General features: G+C 41.1%; 1 protein-coding gene across 2 annotated transcripts in view; it reads left to right on the top strand.

Moving 5' to 3' along the window:
* The window catches only part of LOC115131806 (probable ATP-dependent RNA helicase ddx6), a 56285-nt gene that overhangs the window by 21702 nt on the left and 18545 nt on the right, over positions 1 to 16038 (top strand). For both annotated transcript variants that reach the window (XM_029663809.2, XM_029663808.2), the window contains exons 9-13: positions 2752 to 2880; positions 8114 to 8230; positions 9342 to 9405; positions 12158 to 12259; positions 12391 to 12612. In XM_029663809.2, coding sequence (XP_029519669.1) covers positions 2752 to 2880; positions 8114 to 8230; positions 9342 to 9405; positions 12158 to 12259; positions 12391 to 12599 — 621 coding nt within the window. In that variant the 3' untranslated portion in view covers positions 12600 to 12612. The remainder of the gene's footprint in view (positions 1 to 2751; positions 2881 to 8113; positions 8231 to 9341; positions 9406 to 12157; positions 12260 to 12390; positions 12613 to 16038) is intronic.

Here is a 16038-nt window from a genome sequence, read left to right as displayed (position 1 = left end):
TCACAGGCAAGGATATTGCTGCCAGTAAGATTGCACCTAAATCAACCATTTATCGGATCATCAAGAACTTCAAGGAAAGAACGGGTCAATTGTTGCTAAGAAGGCTTCAGGGCGCCCAAGGAAGTCCAGCAAGCACCAGGACCGTCTCCTAAAGTTGATTCAGCTGCGGGATCGGGGCACCACCAGTACAGAGCTTGCTCAGGAATGGCAGCAGGCAGGTGTGGTGCATCTGCACGCACAGTGAGGGACGACTTTTGGAGGATGTCCTGGTGTCAAGAAGGGCAGCAAAGAAGCCACTTCTCTCCAGGAGAAACATCAGGGACAGACTGATATTTTGCTAAATGTACAGGGATTGGACTGCTGAGGTAAAGTCATTTTCTGATGAATTCCATTTCCGATTTGTTTGGGGCATCCGGAGAAGACAAGGTGCCCCCTGCACTGCAGCCCGCAGAGTTTGGACTACATGTTCAGTCTGACTGATCATAGCCTTATTATCCACTGACAGCCCACTAACAAGCCAGGAAGCAAAGTCTGCACACACTATATATGGCAGGCGTAGTTGGAGAGTATCCTGGTGTTGACAGTCCGTTGTCTGAGTCTGCACAGGAGGTACAGTTGTTGTAGGTGTTTTTATTTTTATTGATGTTCTGCCTTAAGTGTTTGTTGTCCATGTTTGTTCCCTTGTACTTAACTCAATCTCTACACCACCCAGGACTAGGTGGCTCATTGATTTCCGGAGGAAGGCAGACTCAATGTGCAGTTATTTTGTTTTGAGTCTGAGGTAGTTATTGCACTAGTCATGAACCATGTTTACGTCTGTTTGGAAATGCAGTGTGTCATCGGTGAGGTCGACACGCTGTCATCTTCATATTTCACTGCCAAGCAGTCCCCTTCGGAGCCTCTTAGATCATTGGTAGGGCTGTGGCAGTCACAATTTCGTCAGCCGGTGATTGTCAAGCAAATAACTGTCGGTCTCACAGTAATTGACAGGTCATTAACATAACATTTAGCATCTTCTGGCTTCCACATAGCCTACAAGCTACTAATGCAGACGTTTGGAACATCTACTTTAAAAAAAATCTAAATCCATGTTATATAGCCTACACCTTAACAATATGCATTACCTTATATTACATTTTCAATACCTTGCTTATTTAGACAAGTCTAAAATAAATAAGATATGAAGAAAATGTAGTCTTTTTCAGAAGAACAGAATAGCATACTCTGAGTTGTCCTGGTGTGGCTATGGGCTACATTTAGCAGACAAGATTTGCTTAGAATTCCGGGGCATTATTTTATAGTATGAAGAATACAATTGAACAAAGCTGAATAAAATGTGAAGGATATTTTCTTCACAAACGATTTGAGGGAGCGCTTACATGCGGCTATTCTGTGTTGAGCGGTTAACAAAGAAATAGGTATTCCTATATGCTTAATTTAGAGTTATTAATGTAACTTTAGTAGTTCTACAAATGTTGGGCTCTGTTTGGATGTTTAATACATTGTAAGGCTGCATGATGCGACTAATGATTTGAAAAAAGTAGCTTGAAAGGCATGAACTCTGCATTGTTTTTTCACAATTTAACAAGTACTTGATAATACCTAGAATTTCATGGCGGGATCCCCTTCATGTGGCTGTAATGCACCCTAAAAGAAACCATGCCGTCTACGGCCAGTGGCCATTGTGCCCTTCTCCCTGAGTGCTCCACAGCACCTCTCACTCACATGGCTCTCCATGTGACTGGGTCTTTCTCACAGGCTACAAGTGAAGACGGACACAGCGTCTTACTGCGCGCGTCCTTATCCATGTTCCGTTAGCGGAAAACACTATCAAAGGTGACCGCAAATTAAATAATGCATGTAATGATTTTATTATAAAGGGGCATTTTTATGGTGAAAATTAACTTCCCCAAACTTGAAACTCATGCACTGCTTATGTATACCAGTTAGGCTCTACAGCCCTTGTAATGTGGATTAATGTGCTTAATTTTCATAAATTCATTAAAACTCCTACAATGTGATTTTCTGGATTTTTTTCTAATTTTGTCTGTCATAGCTGAAGTGTACCTATGATGAAAATTATAGGCCTCATCTTTTTAAGGGGGAGAACTTGCACAATTGGTGGCTGACTAAATGTTTTCTTTTTTTTGATAACCCCCCCATCTTAGACAGATCTTCGATGTCTGCCAGCTCATCTGCGCTTTCCTTCAGTAGCTGTCCCTTGATAAAAAAAAATTGTCTGGTCCTTTTCGCTTTGTTGGATTTGACTCTTGAAGACCTGTCTCACACCTCAATGGTTTGCTCCATCCAAGGCGTAGAGGTTCAGTTGCTGCCTCTGGCTTTCTGTTACAGTGGAAAAGTCATCATTATAAAAGTGTTGTTTATTGACAAACTGGTCATTGTCCTTTTTGTTTTTCCCTTGGGATTTCTTCTTGGCTTGCCCCGGTAGGGTTTGCAAGGCCCTGCCAGGCCTGCTTGAGGTTCACTGTGTGGAACATGGTTCCACTAGCTTTTTGTAGTTGTCCTTAGCTTGGGTCATATGTTTTTTTTCTGTCCTTTGCAGGGTTTTCAGTTCTTGGTTGCCAGCAGAAAAGGCTGTCTTTTTCGTCTACAAGGGTCTAGCCTTGTGTGTAGGCAGGCGCACATGTGTGTAGTTATTCCAGCATTGATTTACTCAGGCACTTCCATAACCCTCTACTCTCCCTTTTTTATTTCCCTATCCCCACTCCCTGTCTTCCCTCTCTCCTCCAGGCCAAGCACCTGCATAAGCCCTATGAGATCAACCTGATGGAGGAGCTGACTCTGAAGGGCATCACCCAGTACTACGCCTACGTCACTGAGAGACAAAAGGTCCACTGTCTCAACACACTCTTCTCCAGGGTAAGCCTTGGCACTAATCACCACAAACACATGTGAATGTACATGTAGTCTGGAATGTGGGCACAGATTAGTATACCATAGAGCCTTTACAGGCAACCTTTATTAACATTTGTCTAACTCTGTGGTTCCTAAACTTTTTATAGTCCTGTACACCTTCAAACATTAAACCTTCAGCTGTGTACCCCCTCTAGCACAAGGTTCAGCGCACTCAAATGTTGTTTTTTTGCCATCATTGTAAGCTTGCTACACACACACACATGCTATACAATAATACATTTCTTAACTTCTTATGGCTGAGATCCCGTTACCAGGAGCGATATAACAACATCCAGTGAAAGTACAGGGCGCCATATTCAAAAGAACAAATCTCATAATTAAAATTCCTCAAACATACATGTATTTTATATCGTTTTCAAGGTAGTCTTGTTGTTAATCCCACCAGTGTCCGATTTCAAATAGGATTTACGGGGAAAGCACCACAAACGATTATGTTAGGTCACCAACAACTCACTAAAATACACAGCCAATTTTACCAGCCAAAGAGCGAGAGAGAAAAAGCACAAATAGATAAATTAATCACTAACCTTTGATAATCTTCATCAGAGGACACTCATAGGACTTCATGTTACACAATACATGCATGTTTTGTTGGATAAAGTTCATATTTATATCAGAAAATCTGAGTTTACATTGGCGTGTTACATTCACTAGTTCCAAAAACATCCAGTGATTTTGCATAGCCACAACATTCAACAGAAATACTCATCATAAATGTAGATGATAATACAAGTTATACACATGGAATTATAGATATACCTCTCCTTAATGCAACCGCTGTGTCAGATTTCAAAAAAACTTTACAGAAAAAGAAACCCATGCAATAATCTGAGATGGCGCTCAGAAGTAAAAACATCACAGCCGCAAAGATGGCATCAACATAAACAAGAAATTACATGATAAATATTCCCTTACCTTTGATGATCTACATCAGAAAGCACTCCAGGAATCCCAGGTCCACAATTAATGTTTGTTTTGTTCGAAAATGTCCGTTATTTATGTCCAAATACCTTATTTTGTTAGCGCGTTTGGTATACATATCCAAACGCTAATTCTGGTCAGCGTTATATTGGACAAAAACTTCAAAAAGTAATATTACCGGTCGAAGAAACATTTCAAACTAAGTACAGAGTCAATCATTAGGATGTTTTTATCATATAGCTTCAATAAAGTTCCAACCGGAGTACTCCTTCTTGTCTTCGTGAGCAATGGAATGCAAGTGACTACATGATCAGAAAATGCCTGACTGCCAGACACCTGACTGATTCTGCTATCATTCACTCCCACAACATCATAGAAGTCTCATTATAATTTCTATTGATGGTTGACATCTAGTGGAACCCCTAGGCAGTGCAACATCATTCATATCTCAAGGGGATTTCATTGGGGACTCTGGTGAATACATACAAAGCTCAGATTTCTGACTTCCTGTTTTGATTTCAACTCAGGATTTTGCCTGCCATATGAGTTCTGTTATACTCACAGACCTCATTCAAACAGTTTTAGAAACTTTAGAGTGTTTTCTATCCAATACTAATAATACAATGCATATATTAGAAACTGAGACTGAGGAGCAGGCTGTTTAATTTAGGCACCTTATTCATCCAAGCTACTCAATACTGCCCCCCCAGCCATAAAAAGTTAAACATAAGAGTGAGTGTGAGGTTTTTGTTTCAACCCTGCTTGTGGGAAGTGACAAAGAGCTCTTATAGGACCAGGACACAAATAATAATAATCAACAATTAAAATAAAAAAATAAAATTACCCCCTTTTTCTCCCCAATTTTGTGGTATCCAGTTAGTAGTTACTGTCTTGTCTCATCGCTTCAACTCCCACACGGACTCGGGAGAGGCGAAGGTCGAGAGCCATGCGTCCTCCGAAACACAACCCAACCAAGCTGCACTGCTTCTTAACACAGCGCGCATCCAACCCGGAAGCCAGCCGCACCAATGTGTCGGAGGAAACACGGTGCACCTAGTGACCGACCTGGTCAGCGTGCACTGCGCCCGGCCCGCCACAGGAGTGAGCGAAGAGACAAGGATATCCCCGCCGGCCAAACCCTCCCTAACCCGGACGATGCTAGTCCAATTGTGCACTGCCCCATGGGCCTCCCGGTCGCGGCCGGCTGCGAAAGAGCCTGGGCTTGAACCCAGAGTCTCTGGTGGCACAGCCCACTGCGCCACACGGGAGGCCCCTAATAATCAATCATTTGCTCTTTATTTATCCATCTTACATATAAAATCTTATTTGTTTATACAAAATTGTGAATAACTCACCACAGGGCAATAAAGAGTGTGCTTGAAAAGATGCACATAATTCTGCAATGTTGTATTGGGTAGAGAGTCTGTCTTGAATCATTTTCCACACAGTCTGCGCCTGTATTTAGTTTTCATGCTAGTGAGGGCCGAGAAACCACTCTCACGTAAGGTACGTGGTTGCAAATGGCATAAATGTCTTAACAGCACGATTTGCCAAGGCAGAATACTCTGAGCGCAGCCCTATCTGGAAATCTGGCAGTGGCTTCTGATTAAATTAAATTTTCACAGAACCGCTTGTTGCAATTTCGATGAGGCTCTCTTGTTCAGATATCGGCAAGTGGACTGGAGGCAGGGCATGAAAGGGATAACAAATCCAGTTGTTTGTGTCGTCCGTTTCTGGAAAGTAACTGCACACCCAGCTCATTCAGGTGCTTCGCTATATCACATTTGACAAAGTCCGTAAGCTTGAGTTCATTTTCACACAAAATATCATACAGTGATGGGAAGACATGCGTGTTGTCCTTGTTAATGCAGACAGAGCTCCAACTTCTTAATCATCGCCTCAGTTTGGTCCCGCACATTGAATATAGTTGCGGAGAGTCCCTGTATAATCCTAGATTCAGATCATTCAGGTGAGGGAAAAAAAATCACCCAGATAGGCCGGTTGTGTGAGAAACTCGTCATCAGTCAAGGTGTCAGACAAGTGAAAATTATAGTCAGTAAAGTACTTTAAGCTCATCTCTCAATCAAAAAAAAACAAAACATGTCAACACATTGCCCCTTGAGAACCAGCACACTTCTGTATGTTGTAAAAGCGTTACATGGTCGCTGCCCATATCATTGCATAGTGCAGAAAATACACGAGAGTTCGGGGACCTTGCTTTAACAAAGTTAACCATTTTCACTGTAGTGTCCAAAACGTCTTTCAAGCTGTCAGGCAGCAAGAGCCTCTCAGTGGATGCTACAGTGTACCCAAGTGAAGTCGGGAGCAACTGCTTGCACGCATGTTACCACTCCACGATGTCTCCCTGTTATGGCTTTTGCATCTTCAGTACAGATACCAACACATCATTTAACAAAAATATTTTTTAACCCTGTTTTCTCCCCAATTTCGTGGTTTCCAATTGTTAGTAACTACTATCTTGTCTCATCGCTACAACTCCCGTACGGGCTCGGGAGAGACGAAGGTCAAAAGCCATGCGTCCTCCGAAACACAACCCAACCAAGCCGCACTGCTTCTTAACACAGCGCACATCCAACCCGGAAGCCGGCCGCACCAATGTGTCGGAGGAAACACTGTGCACCTGGCGACCTGGTTAGCGCACACTGCGCCCGGCCCACCACAGGAGTCGCTAGTGCACGATGAGACAAGGATATCCCTACCGGCCAAACCCTCCCTAACCCGGACAACGCTAGGCCTATCGTTTGTCTATCACTCTGTTTGTAGCCAGTTGATGTGATAACTGTCTTTTGGGTTGACAGAAATACTTTCCCCCAAACCTTCTCAATTAAATGTTAATTGCAAAGTAAGCTTACCTGGCAGAAGTATACCATGAGTAAGTTTATAATTTGTATCTATTTGTTATTTTTACACTTTGCCATGAAATGAGCAGCAGCAGTACAGAACCATTGCCGGACCAGCACATTAGATGGTACATTCCTCACTTGCTATATGCGCAATTAAAGGGGATTTACACTTCAATCAAAATGTGTTATTTCTCTTCCAGCCTTGTAAATAAATTGTCCTCTGATGTAATTACACCATTGACATGGACTCAAAACATCCAATGTTTCTCCATCAACAATTGATATTGAGAGTGAAAAACCAAAATGAATTTAAACAAAATACAGCAGTATAGTTTGAGTAAATATCAAACATGTCTGATTTATTTTTTTTAGGGCCCCCCTTTGTTTTATTTCCCATTATTTGACCGTGTATATTGGCAGAACAGTGCACTACTTTCTCTTGTACACTAAGGACCTGGGGAAGAATAATGTGCCTATTTAATGGCTAGGGAAAAAAAGAGTAGCTGGAGTTTTTTTTCTTTTTTTTTCTAAAAGTAGCTCTCATGCTAGAAAAGGTTGCAGACTCCTGATTTAGATATCCTTGAGTTATACAGTGTTTCAAAGTAGGCGACAGTGTTTTGAATGGTGTACAGTGAGTGAATTTTAAAGCAAATAGTGTTAACAAACTAGCATAGCCTACCTATGTATTTTGCTTAGTGGCGCGCACTGTTGAGTTTTGGCCACACAACCTTATTCTATACTTTTATATTTGTTGCTTCTATGTAGGAATACTATTGTGATCTTGCAGACATTTGATCTAACTTTAGTTAACACGCACCATTTGCCTGAGTAGCCTGTTCTTTACTAGCCTGGGAACCAGTCTCTTTAGCTAATCCAGCCAAAGAGACTGGCCTTCCTGCCATCTTCAAATATGAATATTCTATAATGAGTTTGAGGAGAACAAAGGATTTGATTATGTAAATATTGGAACTTTTTTTGTTTGTCCAGACGAAAGTCTGTCGAAGTTTGCTAGCTCATGTCTAAATTCTTACACTAAATACAAAAACTTGCCTAGCTAAAAGCTACTTTTTTTACATTCAATTTTTGAGGGCCAAATGTTGTCATGGAACATATTAATCTTATTTCCAATGAGCAACTGCCGTAAATTAATGTTGAGATTGCCGAAAGGCCAATTTCTTTGCAATGTCCGGGAAAAGTTGGAACCACAGCCACTGATCTTTTAAACCCACTTCAGATGTGTTTACATTCATGTTAAACCATTGCCTAAGACCTGCCAGAACCCTGTATTTGTTTTTGTTTAAAGGCTTTGAGATTCTCATTATAATGAAAAGTGCTATATGAAGTACATCTCTTGATTGTTTGTTTGTTTGTTTTAACATTTCCTTTCTCAGTTGCAGATCAATCAGTCCATCATCTTCTGTAACTCCACCCAGAGAGTTGAGCTGCTGGCTAAGAAGATCACCCAGCTGGGCTACTCCTGCTTCTACATCCACGCCAAGATGATGCAGGTCATCGATTTAGATTCACGTTTATTGTCCTATAAGAGGAAAATCTGCAGTCACTTTAAAGGAGGGGAAACGTTATCAGGGGTTGAAACCGAAATTATTTTCCAATCTTTTTTCTTTTTTTTACTGTTCCGACTAGCAAAATATGGTTCTGAACCCATTTTAATCCCCAAAAGAGAAAGGCTTATCTTTCCTTTCTTTTCCTTTTTTAAACTTCTGAAATTGTATATATTTTTTTGCTCGACATTTGAAGTAATTTAATCAGTGTAGATAGATCAGCTTGCTATGGAGCAGGCAAGCTATTTACATGCATTGGACAGACGAGTGAAGGATGCGACTTAAATTTGCCAGGTCGAGCGAGGGTGGAGGAGGCTTTGCTTGAAGCGCCGGACATCTTATGACATGTATCTGAATTAGGCCCATAGAATTATACCTACGAAGGATGGCTTCTATGAAGGAACTTTGAATGTTATTCGAAGTAACAAGCTTATGTGTGCAGAGCGGCAACAGAATTAAAATGAAAACGTCTTACCTTACTGTAGTTAATAAATCCAATGTGAAACATGGTCACTGCATTATTCTTAACTAGCATTGAAAAGGTTAATTCAATCTTTAATTAAAAATATATCTTCCTAACTTCTGAATCACGCTTGTAATGTCAGTAGGCTACTAGACTATGCTTCTGAGGGGCAGGTTGCCTGCACACACTGGCAAAGATTTTCTGGCAGGCAGACACTGGAATACGTTTGAGTGACAGAGTGGGCTTTGTTTTATTGTGGGACTTGCCCTGAATGTGTAAAATGTTATTAACCGGTTCCCATGCTTTTAAAATAAAACTGTATAGATCACTTTCATTTGTGATTCTGTTCCCTGAACCGGTTCCAACTCCTGATTTTTATTATTATGGTCTACAAACCATACCAATTTAATGATGAACAGATTTGTTTTTATTGTCATACAAGAGAAAAAATCTGACCAACGAGGAGACTACCTTTGGACAGAAATATGAGGAATATATGAGTTTGTGCTAGTCAATGTATGGGAGCCATGAGAAAATATGCAATTCTGAGGTTGTGTTCAGTGCTCTCATGCAGTGTTCTTTTAATCCTCACAGGAGTACAGAAATCGTGTGTTCCACGACTTCAGAAATGGACTCTGCAGAAATCTTGTCTGCACTGGTACGTGTCCATGGGGCTCTAAAGTGCGACCATTTTGGCATATGCTCCTAAATATTTAGCTGTGCGACCTGTACTATTAATTTGGGAGCACCATTGTGTCCAGAAAAACTAGTCTGACTTGTGAATCATATCATCACTTGTAAAATGATGCCCAGCATAAGAAATGGTGCCGTTTCTAGCAACTTTTTATAATCAGTCGCATACCTCAAGTAGCCTAGGTATGTATATTATTTTGTGTCCTAACTAAAGTGGCCAAAAAACATCTTAGGGATCTGACACTTTTTTTTCTCATAAATATATATATATATTTTTATTTTATTTTATTTAGCCTAAAATTACATACCCAAATCGAACTGCCTGTAGCTCGGGACCTGAAGCAAGGATATGCATATTCTTGATACCATTTGAAAGGAAACGCTTGGAAGTTTGTGGAAATGTGAAATTAATGTAGGAGAATATAACACATTAGATCTGGTAAAAGATGATACAAATAAAAAAATATGCGTTTTCTATTTTTTGTTCCATCTTTGAAATGCAAGAGAGGCTTTAATATAGTGCAGTTTAGGCGAAAATGCAAAGTTTCAGATTGATCCAATGAAGCACTGCAATACCGGACAATATTTTGTATCAAGTCTGCCAAAATGTGCTGAATTGGTCAATTGATACATTTTCAAGTACATAACTATAGAGAACAGACAAAAATGATATGGTAATACAAAATATAATTTTACACACTCCCAGGAATGTCATAAAGCTTTCATGCCTTTCAAGCTACTTTTTAGTCGCATCATGCATCCTTACAATGTATTAAAAATCCAAACATATAGCCCAACATTTGTAGAACTGAAGTTACATGAATAACTCTAAATTTAAGCATATAGGAATACCTATTTCTTTGTTAACCGCTCAACACAGAATAGCCGCATGTGCACGTACACTCCCTCAAATCGTTTGTGGAGAGAATATCCTTTTTATTTTAATAATAATTCTAAGCAAATCTTGTCTGCTAAATGTAGCCCATAGCCACATCAGGACCAAACATAAGGACAACTCAAAGTATGCTATTCTGTTCTTCAGAAATAGACTACATTCTTTTCATATGCTTCTTTAGACCTGTCTAAAATAATGTATTTATTGTGAAGGTGTAGGCGATATAACATGGATTTAGGAAGCCAGGAGATACTAAATGTGTGTGTGTTAATTCACGGTCAATTACCGTGAGACCAACAGTTTTATTTGTGTGACAATCACTGGCTGACAAAATTTGGTGACCGCCACATCCCTAGCAGCAACCTATCCTCTATTTATTTTCTAAAACTGATTTGAAGGGGAAGCACTAATCATGTTTATGCAACCTAATAATCACCCTTTAGAATACTTCCGGAACTAACTTCATTTTTTATAATAAATTGAGAATCTACAATAGAAATTGGCCCACGCTAGTCGTCATTGATTGGGATGCATGTGAAGTTGCACAGTGGTTTTATACCAATGAGCGACCCGACCAAACTCAGAAATGTGACTTTCATTGAGCCTGAAGCGGTAGATCTGGTCTACATGTGCTATTTCTATGCTTCCCGTAAAGTGTTTTTTTTTTATATATAACTTTAGTTTTTGTGCACCGGCTGAAAATACATTTATTTTGTTATCGGAAATATATTTCACCGCGGTTTAGATGGTACAATGATTCTCAGCCCGTGACAAAATTAGGTGAACTTGGCGGTATACTGTATTTCGATTTTTACATTCTGTAACGATATTTGAATGTTTGGTTAAGTGATATGCCGTGTCACTTTTTTATTGTTTTCTCCACTACTTGAGTTCTCTCTCTGTCTCTCTCTCTGTCTCTCTCTCTGTGTGTGTATGCCACTTTCCACACAGACCTATCCCCGCCCAGTCACTCAAGGAGCGCATTTGTTGTTTCTTGACCACGAGACACTTAAGTTCAGTCTGCATGGTCAGTGCAGCACATGCAACATTGTTGATCCCAATGATGCTGTTCTCATTTTGCTTCTTAATATAAGTCCACTAGTATTCTATAATTACACTTAGTTTGTTTCTTACATCTGCAAATGGCTAGTTTGTCTTTTCTTAGCAAGTTGGGCCTCAATCGTGTGAGCCGCTAATCGCTATACTGAGTCAGAGCAAACGTAACTAGCTATACAGCCTGATAATACCAGTGACTGTGTAGATCTAAATTAGTATGTTTGTGCAACAGCGCCTGCTAAATCAGAGGAATATGCAAAGCGTGAATAGGTTAGCTACATGAAGTAGTTAAGAGAACATTTAATGTAGCTAAAGATTATAGGGTCCCCTAGGAAACACTTAACACTTCGGTTCCTACCCTGTCACAATAATTCCACCTGATATTTTAATTCGTTGTCATGTCAAACAATAGTGTTCGAAGTTCCCACTATATTCTAATTATTTTACATTTTAGTCATTTATAGCAGAAGCTCTTAATTCTAATCCAAAGCGAGGTAGGGTCACGGGCTACTCATCAAACAAATGTAGAACTTTTGTCATTCAAAAACATAATGCCATCACTTATTTTATATATATATACAGTGATATATTTTGGCTATGTCTCACCAGCCCTGGGGCAAACTATTTTATACTTTTTGCAACCAGGAAATGGCTGAGCAAATTCTGCATATGAATTTGACTGAATATTTTGTTTGGTTATATCAGATTTTACATGGGTATGTAGTACAGTTGATTAAACTGTTTTATGGTTTACTGTTTGAAACAGATCTCTTCACCAGAGGTATTGACATCCAGGCCGTCAATGTCGTCATCAACTTCGACTTCCCCAAGAATGCTGAGACATACCTGCATCGCATTGGACGATCAGGTATGGAAACCTTTTTATGTGCTTCTTTTGGTATTATGTCAATGCTTTCTATCTTCTTGTAATCTCTGAATGCTTTGTCTTGAGAACATGGCCACATGCTCATTCCATCCCTCTGTGATATTGTCTCTTAGGGAGGTTTGGCCACCTGGGACTGGCCATCAACCTGATCACCTCTGAAGACCGCTTCAATCTGAAGTCCATCGAGGACCAGTTGGTCACCGACATCAAGCCTATCCCTGGCAGCATCGACAAGAGCCTGTACGTGGCAGAATTCCACGCCACCAACCCCAATTGCGAGGAGGGGCTGAAGGAGACTGGCCGTCAACAGGTGGAGCCCTAGAACTCCTCAACTGGTGAGTCATTCCTCAGAAGACTAGTTGGATCCAGTACTTAATTGTTTAAAAGGCAGTATTTTATTTGTATATACACTGCTCAAAAAAATAAAGGGAACACTTAAACAACACAATGTAACTCCAAGTCAATCACACTTCTGTGAAATCAAACTGTCCACTTAGGAAGCAACACTGATTGACAATAAATGTCACATGCTGTTGTGCAAATGGATAGACAGACAACAGGTAGAAATTATAGGCAATTAGCAAGACACCCCCAATAAAGGAGTGGTTCTGCAGGTGATAACCACAGACCACTTCTCAGTTCCTATGCTTCCTGGCTGACGTTTTGGTCACTTTTGAATGCTGGCGGTGCTTTCACTCTAGTGGTAGCATGAGACGGAGTCTACAACCCACACAAGTGGCTCAGGTAGTGCAGCTCATCCAGGATGGGACATCAATGCGATCTGTGGCAAGAAGGTTTGCTGTGTCTGTCAGCGTAGTGTCCAGAGCATGGAGGCGCTACCAGGAGACAGGCCAGTACATCAGGAGACGTGGAGGAGGCCGTAGGAGGGCAACAACCCAGCAGCAGGACCGCTACCTCCGCCTTTGTGCAAGGAGGAGCACTGTCAGATCCCTGCAAAATGACCTCCAGCAGGCCACAAATGTGCATGTGTCTGCTCAAACGGTCAGAAACAGACTCCATGAGGGTGGTAATGAGGGCCCGATGTCCACAGGTGGGGGTTGTGCCAGAGAACACCAAGATTGGCAAATTCGCCACTGGCGCCCTGTGCTCTTCACAGATTAAAGTAGGTTCACACTGAGCACGTGACAGATGTGACAGAGTCTGGAGACGCCGTGGAGAACGTTCTGCTGCCTGCAATAACCTCCAGCATAACCGGTTTGGAGGTGGGTCAGTCATGGTGTGGGGTGGCATTTCTTTGGGGGGCCGCACCTCTATGTGCTCGCCAGAGGTAGCCTGACTGCCATTAGGTACCGAGATGAGATCCTCAGACCCCTTGTGAGACCATATGCTGGTGCGGTTGGCCCTGGGTTCCTCCTAATGCAAGACAATGCTAGACCTCATGTGGCTGGAGTGTGTCAGCAGTTCCTGCAAGGGGAAGGCATTGATGCTATGGACTGGCCCGGTCGTTCCCCAGACCTGAATCCAATTGAGCACATTTGGGACATCATGTCTCGCTCCATCCACCAACGCACCACAGACTGTCCAGGAGTTGGCGGATGCTTTAGTCCAGGTCATGGAGGAGATCCCTCAGGAGACCATCCGCCACCTCATCAGGAGCATGCCCAGGCATTGTAGGGAAGTCATACAGGCATGCGGAGGCCACACACACTACTGAGCCTCATTTTGACTTGTTTTAAGGACATTACATCAATGTTGGATCAGCCTGTAGTGTGGTTTTCCACTTTAATTTTGAGTGTGACTCAAATCCAGACCTCCATGGGTTGATAAATTTGATTTCCATTGATAATTTTTGTGTGATTTTGTTGTCAGCACATTCAATTATGTAAAGAAAAAACTATTTAATAAGAATATTTCATTCATTCAGATCTAGGATGTGTTATTTTAGTGTTCCCTTTATTTTTTTGAGTGTATTTGTATTTATATATAGTACCAGTCCAAAGTTTGGACACACCTACTCATTCAAGGGTTTTCTTTATTTTTACTATTTTCTACATTGTAGAATAACCTCTTGCCTCTACCTGGGACGCTTGCGTCCCAACTAGAGCTCTGGAAATGCAAATGCGCTACGCTAAATGCTAATAGTATTAGTTAAAACTCAAAAGTTCATTAAAATACACATGCAGGGTATCAAATTAAAGCTACACTCGTTGTGAATCCAGGCAACAAGTCAGATTTTTAAAATGCTTTTCGGCGACAGCATGAGAAGCTATTATCTGATAGCATGCACCAATACACTACAACAGAAAAGCACAGCAGGGGACGTAAACAAAATAATTAGCATTTCGGCGTTACACAAACCGCACAATAAAATAGAAAACAGTCATTACCTTTCACCATCTTCTTTGTTGGCACTCCTAGATGTCCCATAAACACTATTGGGTCTTTATTTCGATTAAATCGGGCCATATAAAGCCAAGATATCGTTATATGTAGACTGTGTGATAAACGAAAAACAGCGATTTCACAACGTAACGTCATTTTTTAAAATTCAAAAAGTAGACGATAAACTTTCACAAAACACTTCGAAATACGTTTGTAATGCTACTTTAGGTATTAGTAAACGTTAATAAGCGATAAAAATCATCCGTAGGCGATGTAAATATCATTAGCTGTCGTCTTGGAAAAAATTTCAGGAGAGAGCTCTTCCGGAATGATCTGGGCGGAGACCGGAGGTAAGCGGTGCCCCTGTTTCGGTTCAACCAAGAATCAAAGATGATTCAATTCACAAGACTCTAGACAACATGGGGATGCTGTGGGAGTTGAATGCTCGGTCTTATCTAATTCGGCTCACTGTTAACAATTGCTGGAAGTGGCGCAAGGATATTTATTTCCATTTTCTGTGATCAGGTTTTCCTGCGCTTTCCGATGTAACGCACGTTATGTAATAGCCACAGTCGTGATTTAACCAGTTTTAAAAACGTCCGAGGGTTTCCTATCCACACATTCTAACCATATGAACGTACTATATTCCTGGCATGAGTAGCAGGGCGCTGAAATGTTGCGCGATTTTTAACAAAATGTTCAAAAAAGTAGAGGGTCGACTGAAGAGGATAATAGTGAAGACATCCAAACTATGAAATAACACATGGAATCATGTGTTAAGCAAAACAAAGTATATTTTATTTTCTTTAAAGTAGCCACCCTTTGCCTTCATGACAACTTTGCACACTCTTGGCATTCTCAACCAGCTTCATGAGGAATGCTTTTCCAATAGTCTTGAAGGTGTTCCCACATATGCTGAGCACTTGTTGGCTGCTTTTCCTTCACTCTGTGGTCCAACTCATTCCAAACCATCTCAATTTAGTTGAGGTCAGGTGATTGTGGAGTCCAGGTCATCTGATGCAGCACTCCATCACTCTCCTTGGTCAAATAGCCCTTACACAGCCTGGGGGTGTGTTGTCATTGTCCTGTTGAAAAACAAATGATAGTCACACTTACACCATCCCATCTGGTTTGCGCTATCGTTGCAGAATCCTGTGACAGCCATGCTGGTTCAGTGTGCTTTGAATTTATAAAAAAAATCGCTGACAGTGTCACCAGCAAAGCACCATCACACCACCACTTCCATGCTTCACGGTGGGAACCACACATGCGAAGATCATCCGTTCATCTACTCTGCTTCTCTCAAAGACACGGCGGTTCAAACCAAAAATCTCAAATTTGAACTCCAGACCAAAAGACACATTTCCACCGGTCTAACGTCCATTGCTCTTGTTTCTTGGCCCAGCAAGTCTCTTCTC

Source organism: Oncorhynchus nerka, linkage group LG7 (genome assembly GCF_034236695.1).
Source record: "Oncorhynchus nerka isolate Pitt River linkage group LG7, Oner_Uvic_2.0, whole genome shotgun sequence".
NCBI classification, from domain to species: domain Eukaryota; kingdom Metazoa; phylum Chordata; class Actinopteri; order Salmoniformes; family Salmonidae; genus Oncorhynchus; species Oncorhynchus nerka.
This window is presented reverse-complemented; position numbering and strand designations above follow the sequence as displayed.